This window comes from Lepus europaeus, chromosome 4 (genome assembly GCF_033115175.1).
Source record: "Lepus europaeus isolate LE1 chromosome 4, mLepTim1.pri, whole genome shotgun sequence".
Lineage (NCBI taxonomy): Eukaryota > Metazoa > Chordata > Mammalia > Lagomorpha > Leporidae > Lepus > Lepus europaeus.
The window spans coordinates 4,255,044-4,270,674 of NC_084830.1; the positions used below are offsets into that span (position 1 = coordinate 4,255,044).

Sequence of the window (15,631 nt, forward strand, 5' to 3'; positions counted from 1 at the left end):
CGTTGGTTCACCCTCCAATGGCCGCCACAGCTGGTGCGCTGCGGCCGGCGCACCACGCTGATCCGAAGCCAGGAGCCAGGTGCCAGGTTCTTCTCCTGGTCTCCCATGGGGTACAGGGCCCAAGCACTTGGGCCATTCTCCACTGCACTCCTGGGCCACAGCAGAGAGCTGGCCTGGAAGAGGGGCAACTGGGACAGAATCTAGTGCCCCAGCCAGGACTAGAATCTGGTGTGCCAGCACCGCAGGCAGAGGATTAGCCTATTGAGCCATGGAGCTGGTCAGAAACTGCTTTCTAAATACAGAAGTCTGGTTGTTGTGGTAGTCACTAGATGGAATCTTCACCTTGATCTGTGACATTCTTGTTATTTGTGCCTTTCTCCTGAGAGTCACGAAGGGTCTAAAGTCTAGTACTGGCAAACCAAATAGTAAATATTTTAGCTTCTGTGAGCCCCATGACCTGTTATAACTACTCAGCTATACTGCGATAAAGTAAGAAAAGCATGAGGCATTATGTAAACTAATGGCTGTGAGTGTACTGATAAAACTATTTACAAAAACAGGCAAAGAGCTGGAGTTTGCTGCCCCCTGTCCAAGACCACTAGCATTCTCAACTAGGGTCTTTGGAATGATAAGCATGCAGGAACTCCATTATTAGTATTTTTAAAAATTGCTAGTGGAAAGTAAACGCTTGTCCTGGGCTGACAAATAATATCCACTTTATTTGCTTATATGTTTGTATGCTTCTGATGTGAAAAAGGAGTGGACACTGCTTGATTGTGATTATTTTATATTGGTCACTCCACTCTAGTGGCATTGCTAAGTCCAGGCCATATCACATGACATTAAATTTCTGTCAATGCAACTGTGTATACATAATTTTCTATTTTTCTGGAGAGGCGGCAAGATGGCGGAATAGGCAGGAAGCACACTTAGTCCGGGGGGAGAGAAAGTTTAATATAAGTGGAGATACTGCAGGGTCAAGGAAGAGTAGGGGAAGAAACAGCAGAGGAAACTCTTCCGGAACTAGTGATTCACAGTGGACCTGCGTGGAGAGCGTGGGAGCCCAAGTTCGGGACACCAGCGGCAGACTCAACGCACCAGCGCTGGAACGCGAGGTGAGCCGAACCTCCATAGCCCGAGACACCAGCGGGCAAGCGGAAAGAGGAGGCTAGAGGGAATGAGGCTTGAAACTCCGTGGGGAAAAGTTCACCAGGCTAACTAGAAGAGAGAGAGGAAAAAAATAAAAAAAGTGACTGATACGGACACAAGTTTCTCTCTCTCCACTCACCTCTCAAAGGCGAGCAAGACAGAGCAGGCGCCATTTTGGACATACGTCATAAGCAGGGCGACCTCAGGTCTGCACCAGCCCTGAGCCTAGCAGAAAAACCTGACTCTGGGGGGAGGGGTGAAATAACAGGAGATTAGCATCTAACTTGGCAACCCAGTGGGAGACTGCAGGAGAATTGGAGCCCACACTGAGGGCAGCAGAGATTCCCTGTGTGGTCCTTGGGAAAGAGCTTCCGATCTCTGGCTCCTGTGGGTATATCATTTGCCTGCTAACTACCTCCAATTACGTTCAGCTGTGCGGAATTACTTCCCTTTTAAATCAAAAAAAGAAAGAGAGATTTACCACACCTAACCTGGGAGTGTCATCCTTGACATACCCTCAACCCTGAGGAACCAAACACAGCTCTCAGTCCACACTCATCTCAAGCCTCTAAGGCTCCACTGAAAGCAGACAGTCCACTTAATATAGAGCCATAGTGTAACAAGAAAAAACACCACAGTGAAGAAACCAAATATCTCCAACATGCCAAACAACAAACGCAAAAACCAAGCTAACAAGAACAAGGAAGAAACTATGACGCCCCCAAATGAAAAAGACACCCCAATTCAAGATTATGAAGATGATGAGATCGAAGAAATGCGAGAAGCGGATCTCAAAAAATTGATAAGAACATTAAGAAGTTCTCAAAACCAAATTCTTGAACTACAGAAATCCTTCATGGACAAGATAGAAAATCTCTCTCATGAAAGTGAAATATTAAGGAGGAATCAAAATGAAATGAAACAACTAGTGGAACAAGAAACTCTGATAGTGACTAGAAATCATAATGAAATGAAGAGTTCAATAGAGCAAATGACAAACACATTAGAGAGCCTTAAAAACAGAATGGGCGAAGCAGAAGAGAGAATATCAGACTTAGAAGACAGAGAACAGGAAAGGAAACAGGCAAACCAAAGAAAAGAAGAAGAAATTAGAAATCTAAAAAATATTGTCGGGAATCTACAGGATACTATTAAAAAACCCAACATTCGGGTTCTAGGAGTTCCTGAAGGCATGGAGAGGGAGAAAGGATTAGAAGGCATTTTCAGTGAGATACTAGCAGAAAATTTCCCAGGTTTGGAGAAGGACAGAGGCATCTTAGTACAGGAAGCTTATAGAACCCCTAATAAACATGACCAAAAGAGATCCTCACCACGACATGTTGTAATCAAACTCACCACAGTGAAACATAAAGAAAAGATCCTAAAAGGTGCAAGAGAGAAACGTCAGATCACTCTTAGAGGATCTCCAATTAGACTCACAGCAGACTTCTCATCAGAAACCCTACAAGCTAGAAGGGAATGGCGAGACATAGCCCAGGTACTAAGAGAGAAAAACTGCCAGCCCAGAATACTATATCCTGCAAAGCTCTCATTTGTGAATGAAGGTGAAATTAAGACTTTTCATAGCAAACAGAAACTGAAAGAATTTGTTGCCACTCATCCTGCCCTGCAAAAGATGCTTAAAGATGTCTTACACACAGAAACACAGAAACATGGTCACCAATATGAAAGAAGGTAAAGGAAGGAAACCTCACAGCAAAAGATCACAGGAAGCTCAATTTCTCTTTGACATAGAATTAAACTCTGATGCTCTGTTAAAGCAATGTGTTAAAGTAATCTATTATGTTCTCTTGATGTCTGTTAAATTCTAATTGTTCAAAAACAGCTGAATTTTTATTAAGAGCTATGGGTTATTTAAATATGTGCTTTTTTCAAAAATTTGAATAATCACCTTGTAACAATGATCAAATTTGGTCTATGTTATGCCATGATTTTAAGGAATCTTATTTCAACCAGATATTTTGGATTTTGAGCCTTCTTGGCATTCTTGACAGGCATTCAAAAAATCAAAGTTTCAAACAATCTGGACTCTAAAATTTCCAGTAAATCCTGGACTTTGGTTTTTCCAGTTTGGGCCCAACTGAAAAAATCGAAGGACCTATGTCTCTCATCTTATAGAGACACCGACTAATCAGTCTATTTGGATTATATTAGAAGTACTGTCAAGATGTGATGTGGTACCAGACTTTAAGTTTTATAATGGAAAATGCTATTAATACAAATGTTTGAGAATTAAAAAGTCTAATGATCTTGTGTTACTAGACATGATAGTTATCTTAATGAGAAAGCCCCAGAGGCCTAAAGGGTTAAATACTTGTAAAATCCTACAGGTGCTTTCAAAAATACTGTGAAGTAAGCAAGTGCCTCTTGTTGGTTGATGAGTTTATAATTTTAAACATGGCGACTTTAAGTCTTTTGTCATCCACAGTTATATATGATCTGCTGCTCATAAAACTAAAGCATTGTTGGTTCTGTGTTTAGCTGTCCTCCTATAGGTTCCTATGGACTTTTTCCAGCCACTTTTATTGTATTCAGTACTTTGGGATGGCTCTGTAAACAGATGAAGCCAATAATGTATTAACAGTACCAACTGAGAGAAAGTATGGTTAACTGAGGTTACTAAAAAGAAAAAGCAATTCAAATCAATTGGCAATCTACAAAAAGAGTTAAAGATTTTAAAAGCTATTATTAAAATTGCTATATTGGTCTATTATGCTATATTATATGTGTGTACATATTGTATGTCCACATGGGGAAATTTTATTAAGAGTTTTATTTTAAATGGCTTATAGATAAGATTGTCCATAAATTTAAGCTGCTAAAATCAATCAAAGATACATTTTAATTTGTGGGACCTGAATCTGTGTATCATATGTTTTAGACTTGTTGGTAGAAAGAAACAAAACATTTTAGATGGTTGTGCTTAAGTTTACTGGCTAAACAAACTACACCATGTTAGATATTTAAGAGGTGTTTTCAAATACATGATTCTTAAAATTTATAGAAGGCATTGGACCTTCTGGTAAATGTTTTCTTAAGTTGTTATCTAATGGTTGAAACGGTTTGCTAAGTATTCATGTGATATTGCTATTGTCAGCAAGCGATCTAGGACTTGCTCCCTCATTTCTCTATTCTAAGCCCAACTTGTTCTTTCATTTCTCTATTCTCTTCAAGGTAGGAAACTAATTCTATTATGAAGGAATCTGTAGGATGCACAATTTAATCTTTAGACCTTATAAAAGAGATGGCTAACATTTTTCTGCAATAGCATAGCCAAAATAAGAACTCAAATAATAATCTCATAGCTAGATTCACTTCACCATCAGCGAAGTATACAGTAAGTAGAAAAAACCTCCCTTTCAGACCAAAGGGAAAGAAAGTTTTAAAGTGAGAATATAATTTTCCTCATGGGCATTGTCTACCTTAGAAAAACTACTACAGAACGTGCCTGTGACTATAGACTTGTAGTTCAGGCCACCGAAGATTAGAGATGGGACACGGGCACTCCCTTGACTTGCATCCTCTGGTCTGCTTTAACACAAACCAGGAGGAAAAGAAAGCTAGGCATCAGAAGCAATGGGTGGCAGGCCTATTAATGGCTGATCTGTACAGTGATCTGCCCTCAAGGAGACCCAACAGGCCAGTCCACTGCAGTGGCTTTCAATGTGGTAAGCCTGGGCTTCAGCAGAAGTCAGCTTGTGAAGAGCCCTGGCAGCTCTGCCAAGAGTTGGATCACTGGAAATGGACCTGCCCTGGAGTCGAAGGATGCCCAGGTCAGAGCCACAGATCTTATTGGCTCTAAGCTGAAAAGCCCTTCACTCAGCCCAACTTCCAAAGTGACCACTGCAGCTGAGGGGATGGTCAAGTAGGGTCAGCAACATTACAGGCAGAACTGTAAATTTCTTGTTAGAGATGCCCCCTGCCTTTACCTGGCCAGCTCTCCTCCCAGGCCAGCCAAGTAATGAAAGTCAACAGAGTGCCTTCCCCTAGGAGGTTCACACCTCCCTTAGGATATACCCCATGTGAAGAGATAGATAGGTCTGGGCCTCTTAACTTACAAGGCCTAAAGCCCACCAGATTATTATCAAGCCCCTTCTGTCAGGTTCTATTTGCCTCTCAATCAGAAAACTTAATTGTAGCTTAGACAGCACCTTTCTTAGCTCCTCTAATAATGACTCTGTCCTTTGTTCTAGGCCCTGTCTAGTGCACTTGGGCCTCATTCCTTTGTAATCATAACCTCTACTCTACCACCAATGGCTCTACTCCCAACATGTGTGTACTGATGGTCCTCTTCCCCACTTAATGCTGTATAATTGTTCAAACCTGGTAAATGCCACTCTTAGGATCATTGGTTACTATCCTCACTCTGTCTTTTATGCCCTTGTCTAAATATGATCAGAGTCGGCAAACTTGGAAGGCTTCCATAGCCTTGGCAACTCATGACGACAGCCTAGGATGGTTACTGGCGCCATAAACTAGAGTGTCAATTTGTTGGGTCAACAACAGGAGCCACTGTGCACTTGCTCCTCAGGTGGGATCTCTGTCCTTAATGTGCTGTACATTGTGATTTAATGCTGTAACTAGTACTCAAACAGTATGTTTCACTTTGTGTTTCTATGTGGGTGCAAACTGTTGAAATCTTTATACTCAATTGATCTTCTGTATATAAAGAGAATTGAAAATGAATCTTGATGCAAATGGAAGGGGAGAGGGAGCGGGAGAGGGGAGGGTTGCGGGTGGGAGGGAAGTTATGGGGGGGGGGGAAGCCATTGTAATCCATAAGCTGTACACTGGAAATTTATATTCATTAAATAAAAGTTTAAAAAAAATAATTTTCTATTTTTCTAAAAAATTAAGAGTAACTTCTCAACATGACTATTGTATAAAAATCCTTTGAGAAAAGCTTTTCACAAACAATAGTTAATCTAATACATTGTCCATTCTTCATTTCCAAAGACCCTATATAATAACATTTTTAAAACCAAATATCTTAATCATCCATCATTTATGTCTCCCATTCTTCAGGTAGGGAAATAGAACTCAGTTGTTGAGTTTATGTGTTTAAATAGTGCTTAATAAAAACAGGATGCATTGGATAACCTCATTGGGCTACATATATTTAACATAAAATCTGTATAAATTTGAAATATTAGCTGCGTTTTGGTTTTAACCCTTAAAAAGATGTGCTTATTTATTTGAAAGAGTTACAAAGAGATGGAGAGAGAGATCTTCCATCTGCTGGTTCACTCTCCATTTAGCTGCAATGGCCAGGGTTGGGCCAGGACAAAGCCAGGAGTCTGGAACCATATGGGTCTCCCATGTAGGTGTATGGCAACTGCTTTCCCAGGCATATTAGCAGGGAGCTGGATCTGAAGTGGAGCAGCTGGGACATGAACTGGCACCCACATGAAATGCCAGCATTTCAGACAATGGCTTAATCCTCTAGGTCACAATGTTGGCCCCTTGACATTAAGATGATAAAGCCATATCTTAAGAAAACCTCACTCTGTGTTGCATGTGGATTCAAATGAAATGTAAAACTTGACGTAAGTATCTTATCCCAGAGGCAACACTGGTAGGGGGTGGTGAAGTTGTCAGAATTCTAAGTACTTGTGTTAGGGATCTGGGGTGACTTAAAAATGCTCGTGCCGATTTAAAAGCTCTGGTTGACAGTTATACACATCTTTGACAACTGCAATGGGAAGTGAAGTGTTAATGAATTTGGTCAAATAGTCTTTCAAAATGTCACATCCATTTCATTGGGGTAAGAGATGCTTGCTGGGGACATTGATAATGAAAAGTTGAGTAAACTCTAAGTAAAACAAGACCACAGGTTGTACATGCCCCGGGCCAGCCCTTTGCTGTGCTGGGTTCTGTAAACTCAACACTCAAGGTGCTGTGGGTGGGGAGCCCAAGTCACAGCTAGTCTGGGGACAGATGCAGAGTTGGATCCAACCCCAGTCCTGTGGGATCAGAAGAGGCCCAACAGCCTCTTCCCAATCATCACTGAATCGCCATTCCCCCCCCCCCCAATCTAAGTGATGTGGTCAGAGTGAGTCTCGACTTATGTGCACACCAGCAGGTTAGCATCACAGCCATATGGGGAGGCACGGCCTGACGCAGGAGTGCCCTGGCCTCTCCCTCCCAACCTGCACGAGTAGTTCTGTGCGAGGGCTTCTGTTTCCAGGGAAGCCATGCATGGGTTTCACAGTTCTTTCATGCCTTGCCTCTTGTAGGGGAAAGAAGGACCTCCTGGCCCCGAAGGCCCACCCGGAATCCCTGGACTCCCAGTGAGTAGCAGTTTTGTTTATTTTTAATGCAGTTTGCTTTTACAGATAAAGGGATGGCCATTAGTGGGATTGAAGGCATTGCAGAAAATTAGCAGGAAAATGCACTTTAACCTGCTTGGCAGCAAAAGCCAACTACATTTTGGATGGAGCCAGTCTTAATCTCATTTTTCTTTCCTGTGCATATTGCATTTTTATTTGTTGTTTCTCTTTCTCATCTGTTCACACGCACATCCACAGTTGTTGGCCACAATTAACTCTTTACACACTATTGTTCATAAAATTCCACTCGTGTATACAATAAATGCATAATATATAGGATCATTCTTCTCCACTCATAAATCTTGTTTTAAATAGAAACTGTGCAAACCATGGGGATTTGCTGATTTCTTTAGAATGAGCCTCCCAAAGTTGGGTTTGCTTGTCAGAGTGGAGTGATGGCTAACTTTCGTCCTACATACTGCAAAACTACCAGCGCCAACACCAGCTCCTGTGACATAAACTAATAAATCTCGGTTTGCTGAGGGCTGTGCACCAGGGGTTCAGGGAAGACCCCGTGTGCCTGTGTCACAGCATTCAATCTACCCTCTCAGGGGTGAATGCCAGTGTCCTTATTCACTGGAGGTGGAGAAATGAAGCATTGGGAAGTTAAAGGATCTCAGTGATATGCAGGCTGCCAGGGGATTGGAAAGCCACATGTATTTCTCAGCACATCCCGCAGGTCACACACAGTCCTCCCCAGCATCTGCACAGAGTTCTTTCTGCTCACAGGAGAAAGAGTGTCTACACAGCATTCCCCCAGGTGCCCCCAGCTGCCAGCTCCAGTTTGCAGGTCTCACCTCTCCCTGGGTTCATTCTGTTGCTAGTTTGTTCTTTCTGCATAGCTCTCTTGACCTTCCTCGCTGTAGCTCTCATGCATGAAGAGAAATTATTTTTGTTTTTTCATATATATATTCATTTTATTTAGAAGGCAGACACAGAGAGAAGCAGAGGCATACAGACAAGTCTTCCATCCATTGCTTCATTCCCCAAATGCCTGCAACAGCTGGAGATAGGCCAAGGAGTCTGGAACTCAATCCAGGTCTCCCATGGAGGTGATAGGAACCCAATTTAAGCTGTGACCTGTGCAGTAGCAGGAAATGAATTGGAAGCGAGTCTGGATTTGAACCCAGGCATTTGAATATGGGATGCAGGTGTCCCAAGTGCTGTCTTAACCTCTGTGTCAAACACCCACCCTAGAGTTCAGCTTTTCATTGAAGGGAAGATCAGTACAGCCAGGCCTTGACGACCCAGCAGACCTGTTGGTTTATTTGGTGTTTATACTGTGATGCTGGGAGCGATGCCCATCACGAGTCACAGGTGCACACTGAGCACTGGGGCAGTGGCCTAGAAGGTCAATCAGATTAGATTCCTGCCCACCATGATGTCCCCTTCAGCTGAGGCACCGAGGTTAAGGGCTCTGGTGGAGAAAGCTGCAGGATTTCATTAGTGACTGTTGCAGCAGGGATGGCTACAGCCCCCTCGGCTCTTGCAGGCAATACTGATTTTAACACAATGCAAATGAAACCTAGGCACTGAGCCACCTGGTGACTCCGCTGGGCAGCTTCATCATCTCTCTAGGAGTGGAGGCACCAATGAGCTGGGAGTTTGAATCATGTCCCCCAGGTCCAAACAGGATCCAACCTGGCTCTGTAGGACCTGGCTTCCTCTCTGCCTCTCTCACTGCTTTCTTATCCCAGGTCCCAGTTCCAGGTGGCCCAGGACTAGAACCTAACTCATCAGTGTGAGAACCACCATGTAGAACTGTCTTCTCCACCTTCAAACCCCTGGGGAGATATTAGCTCTTAGATAAACATTAGGTTTATATGGTCTTAGATAAACACTAGGGTTTATCTTCCTAGGCAGCAGGTTGGCCAGTAAGGGCTGGGGGGGCAGGAATCATAGCTTAACCTCACGGGAAGAAGTTCCATACGGCCCAGACACAGCCCTGGCTGATTCCTTGTGTGTCTGTGTGCTGTGCTCAGGGCTTCCCTGCGTGTTGTCCGTTCCCTCACCTTCATCAGCACCCGTGTGCCCTTCCCTGCACATCACCAGGAGGCCCAGCTATCCCAAGGGATGTTTTTAAAGCTGAGTCATGACAATAATAACACAAGCATGAGATGCACTGATCCCACCATGTTCCAGGGACCATGGACCATGGACAGAAAGTTATAGTTGGAATCCTGGAGGTGAGGAAAAATCCCAGGAAGTCCACGTGGCTGTGTCTGTTGCGAAGCCCCTTAGCTGCTAGCAGTGTTGTACACCTAGCTGAAATTATCGTATTCATGTTTTCTCTCTCACTCGCTTGCTTGCTCGCAGGGAGAAGAAGGCAAAGAAGGCAGAGATGGAAAACCAGGTCCTCCTGGAGAGCCGGTAAGGGTCTCTGAACTTCCTAGCTTGCATGCCAAATCCAAAGAGCTCAGTGATGAAGACTCTGGGCAGAGGAGCTTCCGTGAACCGGGTGTGAGGACAGCTACTTCCCGTGCGTTACTCCGACTCCACTCACTTCTCCCAGCAACACTGCCGCATAAATACATGTACTATCCCCATCTTACTGCAGAAGGAAGTGGTGAGCCCAAAGCCACGAGCTGGGGAGGTGACAGGGTGGGAACCTGTGCCCAAGGCTCCTGGCCATGTCTCCACCTGTCCTCCTGCAGCCTCAATCCTGTCAGGGAGGGAGGGATGCCAGGGCAGGCGAGCCTGGCCCGGGGTAGACATCTGAGGCCCATTGGAAATGGGTGCCGAGTTTGCCCTTTTGTTCTTTTAACTCTGGCATGGAGTTGTCTCTCTCCTTCTGTGTCAGCTGCCCAGGGACTGGAGGCTTGTGAGGATGCTGCTGTGTGGGCAGCAGCTGTCGGAAGTGTGTGGCAGGGTGGTGGTGGGGTGGCTATAGCCTCACAGCTGCTCTCCCTGACCTTGGCCAGGCCCCCTTGCCTGGGATCATGGCTGCATGGTGAGGATGGTTCTGCAATTCGCAGTAGCACTTTTGTCTTCCACAAATTCCCTGACGGCCACCACACCTGCCGGACCGTGAGGGTAGTGTCACTGGTTTAGACAGTTGGATTCTCCCAATGTCCATCCTGCGAATAGGAGGTAGCTGTGAGGAAGGCCGAGAGCATTCCCTGGTGATGGATATGCGGCCACTCCAGGACACATTAAGACACAGAGGTGCTGAGCAGCATGTATGGGCTCCACCGTGTTGCATGCAAACAGGCAGATGTATGCTTTGTTCCAGTGTTTGTGTCAAAGTGGTTTCCCTCCACAGGAGGAAGCTTAGCAGCAGACTGGCCATAGGAATGGGAGAGCAACTTTGTACTTTATTGTGTTTTTGCTTTATTGTCATCTTTTAAAGTTCTGGAGACATCCCTATGCAGGACTTATTGATAAGATTAAATTCAAAGTACAAATCATTCTTAAAATATCTAATGCCAAAAATCACACGAACAATAGCAGCTACAAACTCTGCATGCGGGCTCTGCTGCTTTCCTGGATTTGGGACCTGGAGCGAGTCAGAGGGCACCCCAGAGCCTCAGCCTTGTTCTCCGTGTGCTTGCCCAAGTGGTTGTCGAATCTGAGGAGGTGAAGCCTTTGCTAGCTGCATCAGGCTTATCTAACTGTTAATTATTCTGCAAGAGCCTTTTTCCAACTGCCCTACTTTTAACTCCCGATGAGGTCGCAACTGCAGAGGGCTTGGAGCCACTAAGTGGAATTACATAAAAGTTTCTGTAGCGAGGTTTATGTTCCATTTAATTTGTTTGGTCATCAACTATTATGACTCACTCAGAATCTTGCACAACTTGCCGGAAGCACCTTCTTGATGGTTTTACACCGGTTGCCAGATGCTGAACACAAAACCCACTGCGGAGTGGGAAGAGTGAGCTTTCATCCATGAGCAAGTGGGAGGCTCTTTCTCTCTGGCTGAAGGTGGACACCAGCAGGGCTGCCGGGTGGGCACAAACTCAGGAAGAGGTGGAAGCACACGCAGTGCCTCTGGGGCTGACAGCTGCTGCGTGTGCATCGAGGGGCTCCGAGCCAGTCCTTCCACTGCCATTGTGCTCCCTAGAAAACTGTCAGGTCCCATTCTGTCTCCCGATGTGGAAACCAAGGCAGAGAGAGGCCCATTCCTTGGCCAGGGTCACCACACCGCTGATGACCATAGTTTCCAGGATCATGCCTCAGTGGTGACCCCAGAGCTCAGAGCTACAGAGCAGGGCGCAGCCTTTCTGTAGGAGACGATTGTCCCGAGAGGCTGGCATTTAGGTGCAGGACAGCTGAGGGTATTGGTGTCACCCGTGTGTTTCATGAGTACCCGTTCCAGACTAGACCTGCACTAATAGAAGACGTGGGCTGTTTCGGGTAATCAATGGAGGAGGCAGGGCTGGCTCTCCTGGAGCCACTCCCACACCTGCTCCCTGCACCCCCAACAAGGGGCCTGAGGTATCCTTTCCAGTTACCCAGTTGGTTCATTCTGAAATGCTGTGCAGCTGTCCTGAAGTTTAGTCACTCTGAGCTGTCTGGGAGGAAACTGGCACAGGAATGGGTAGAATCAGGGATCCCCCAACATCTGCAGAAGGATCTGGATGCAGGTGGAGTATTTTGGAGTTGATCCCATGAAGCCCTGAGGGAGTAGACCAGGGAAAGACAGGAAGTTCTGACAGGGCTGCACGTGGAGGCAGCTGGGGCCCCCTTAGAATCTGTGAGACCTGCATCTGGAACCCCCTGTCCCCATCGGAGCCAGGCTGGGCTGTGCACCTCCATGACTCGCACCTAGGAGGGAGGGTCCTCCTGAATTTACAGGAGACGATAGGCAGAGCCGGGCAGAGAAGTGATGCCCAGGAACGGAGTGGGATGGATCATTTGAGGCACAAGGTGTATGGGAGTGGCCAAGTCCCCTGGATAAAGAATGCCACTTGTGCAGCACCACACTTGCACCTTCACCTGCTTCTGTACCTCCCACCCACCTCTGACCACCATATCTGTACCCGAGGCTCTCATTGGCTGTCATGCTCCAACTCTGCCCAGGGTGGTGCCAAGCTGCAGGCAGTAAGGGATTTTTAAAAGGAAGAGTGTCCCCATAACTTGTATAGATGTGAACCCCAGCCCTCCCTGCTGGCAGGTGCAGCTGCTGGTGTGAAAAGAGCATCCCCCCTGGGTGCGGCAGACAGCTGAGGTTCTGTTTGACTCAATCCTTTAATAACTCAAAATATGACCTCTTTGATCCTCAGCATCGCCATGGGTAAGGTGCGGTGGGTAAAAGCCGCCCTGGAGGGTTTCCGTGAGCAGGGATAAAGTCACTCATAACCAAGGTGGCCGGTGAATTCTTCATCCAGACCAGAGCACTTCTCAGTGACAGGGTGAATGATGGATAATTAATCTGGAGGTAAAACCTGTGTAACCAGCATTACCACAGGAAAAGCCGGAACACAACAGGCCTGGACCCAGGAAAAAGATTGGAGCGGAGAAAGCAGAGTGAGGGGCAGGGTGCCCCGAGACGGGCCGGTGGGATAGAATGAGGACTGCGGGCAGCCAGGATGGGGAAGGGCTGTCACTGTTCAACTCCTTTTCTTCCTCACTCACAGGGCAAAGCTGGAGAGCCGGGTCTGCCAGGACCAGAGGGTGCCCGAGGGCCGCCTGTAAGTGCAGAACCAGCGTCGTCCATGGAACAGGGCCACCAGGATCATGCTGTGGGGGGCGGGGTTGCCTGGCACTGCCTGGCCGAGGGCTGCTTCTGTGGAATCCACTTTGTCCCGTGCCACGGCTGAACCACGTACCTTCCCAAGCTCAAACATTTCTCCGAGCTCCGAGTTTTCCTTGTTCTTGCCCCATGTGTTATGATTGCAATGAGTTCTCTGTGAATAAGAGCATCCAGAGTTGAGAATTCATTTTACTTTTGCACATTTTTCAGAGCTGAAGTTTTTTTTTCCCCCCAGTTGTAGAAGTAAACCATTTTTATTGCATAACAATGATGGCAGTAATAATAAAGGGAGAACCACAGTGGTATAAAGAAAACAGAGTTGCTTCTCGTTCTACAGAGGCAAAGCTGCTAATATTCTGCCATATTTTTCTAGTGTTTTTCTTATATATAAATTCTAGCGTTTGTATATTTAAATGTTTCTAGGTATTCTAGACATACACAAATTCCCTTTTCTATAAGAATCAACTGTCTTTTCACATTATTATTGTTTCTTGCTAAATATTCTACTTCTTTATAATTTCACAAGTGTTTATATAATTCCTTATTTTTTTTTTGGGAAATAATAGATGTTTCATGAAAATCCAATTATCTGGCAGGAGGTAGCTGATGAAAATGCTAGTTCTATTTCCTTAATGTCATTTTTCTTTAAGAAAAATCAATAACTCATGTTCAAGAGGATATAAAACACAAAAATCAATTTTGTTTTTACCTAAATTCCCTTGCATTTTACCTAACAGCACCAGAAAAAAAAACCTGAGAATGCAAAATATTACCCTCCATAGGAAGTAAAACATAGAATTAGTGATCGATTTTGAAAACTTATTTGAAAGGTGGGAAGAGAAAGAGGAGAGACAGAGCTGTCACCCACTGAGGCCACCCCCTGAAATGCCCACAATAGCTAGGGCTGGGGCAGCCCAAAGCCAACACCAGGAACCAGGAGCTTAACTCACGTCTCCCATGTGGGTGGCAGGGATCCAGGTACATCATCCGCTACCTCTCGGGACACATTAGCAGGAAACAGGAATCGGGCACGGAGCCAGGACGTGACCTAGATACTCTACGATGGGATGCCAGCATCCTAACTGTTGTACCAAGCACAGCTCCCGTGAACCACTTCTAGAATACTGTTCCTGGTTTACTGGAGAGAGAAGGCATTCCTTTCAGCCGCAGAGACCCATTTGCTGGTACCTGCTTGGGGGCAGGGTCCTTCTCTGGACCTGGGATTGGCAGGAAGGTATGAAGGTTAGCGACCCATATGGAAAATGATGACACAGTCGCCCTGGCTGGCACTCCATGAGTCAGAGCAAAGCTTCCAAGAATGGCCTCGACTCCAAAGAAAACCTCTCTGCTTCTTCTACGAGATCGAGGTCACAATAGCTCCTACACCTGAGGGCTGGCGTCTGTCCTGAACGGATGACACAGCACCCGGAACTCCTGCCTGGCGCTCTCAGTAGGCACTTTTGTTATGAGTACTGGGGAGGGGAGCACACCAGGGCCCCTGCCTCAGGGCTGGCTGGATCTGGGATAATGGTGCCCTTGAGGATGATGCTGGGACGCAGGGAGTCCCCAGCCCTCTCCAGGGATCAGGCCTGCCGTGAGCAGCTGGATGGTGCTGCACCCCTCTCGCTCGGTCCTGGTGGCAGCTGTGCAGAAGTGGGTGGGTTCCACTCTCACAGACCAGTGTGGAAGGCAGGGAGTAAGGCACCAAGGATCCACAGCTCGGACACGGCAGCCCTGGCTCAGCCCAGTTCCCTCAGACGTGAGGGCGTCTGAAGCCTCTGCCCAGGAATGGACGCTGCCTGCTGTGCACCTGGGCATCTCATCCTCCTCATTGTGCCGATGAGGATGCCAAAGAGCCGTCTGCACTGGAGGTTGCATCTGGATCTAAGTCTGAGACAGCCTCGTCCTCGCCCTCCCATGTCACTCCCAGGCCTGCTCCCTGCTGCCCCCTCCCTACAAGCCAGGAAAGTGTACCCCAGTTACAAGCCACGGGGCTAAGAGAGGAGAGCAGAGATGGACGAATTCACAGCCTTGGGCCTGGCTGGGGTCCGAAGCCTCCCTGGCCCAGGCTCCCAATTCCCTCGTTCCCTGCACCACGCTGCTGTTCCGGCACTGTGGTGCTGAGCCTCCTGCCTCACCGTAGAGGCCGGGCGAGGCCATGCTGGGAGAAGCCACCTGGCAATAGCTACAGACCTGGAAGAGCCCCTTGGGCTGCAGAGCTCGTCCAGCCGATTGGCACAGGCTGCTACTCTCCCAGTAGGGTCTTTATTTGCTCTCTGAGCTCAGGAAAGCAAGTCGGGTCACAAGGCTGGGGGAGAACTTGGAGGAGACAGCCAGGTGACAGTTGGTCTTGGTCCCCAGGGGCTGTTTGAGGACAAACTGCTGCCTCCCAGGCTTGAGCGTGATGGTGGACAGGAGATGGCACTGTGCTGTTCAACCG

General features: G+C 46.7%; 1 protein-coding gene across 1 annotated transcript in view; it reads left to right on the forward strand.

The window, feature by feature from the left end:
• Positions 1-15,631, forward strand: part of COL22A1 (collagen type XXII alpha 1 chain) — a 241,976-nt gene that overhangs the window by 201,616 nt on the left and 24,729 nt on the right. Inside the window, exons 49-51 of the mRNA XM_062189414.1 lie at positions 7,407-7,460; positions 9,816-9,869; positions 13,076-13,129. Coding sequence (XP_062045398.1) covers positions 7,407-7,460; positions 9,816-9,869; positions 13,076-13,129 — 162 coding nt within the window. The remainder of the gene's footprint in view (positions 1-7,406; positions 7,461-9,815; positions 9,870-13,075; positions 13,130-15,631) is intronic.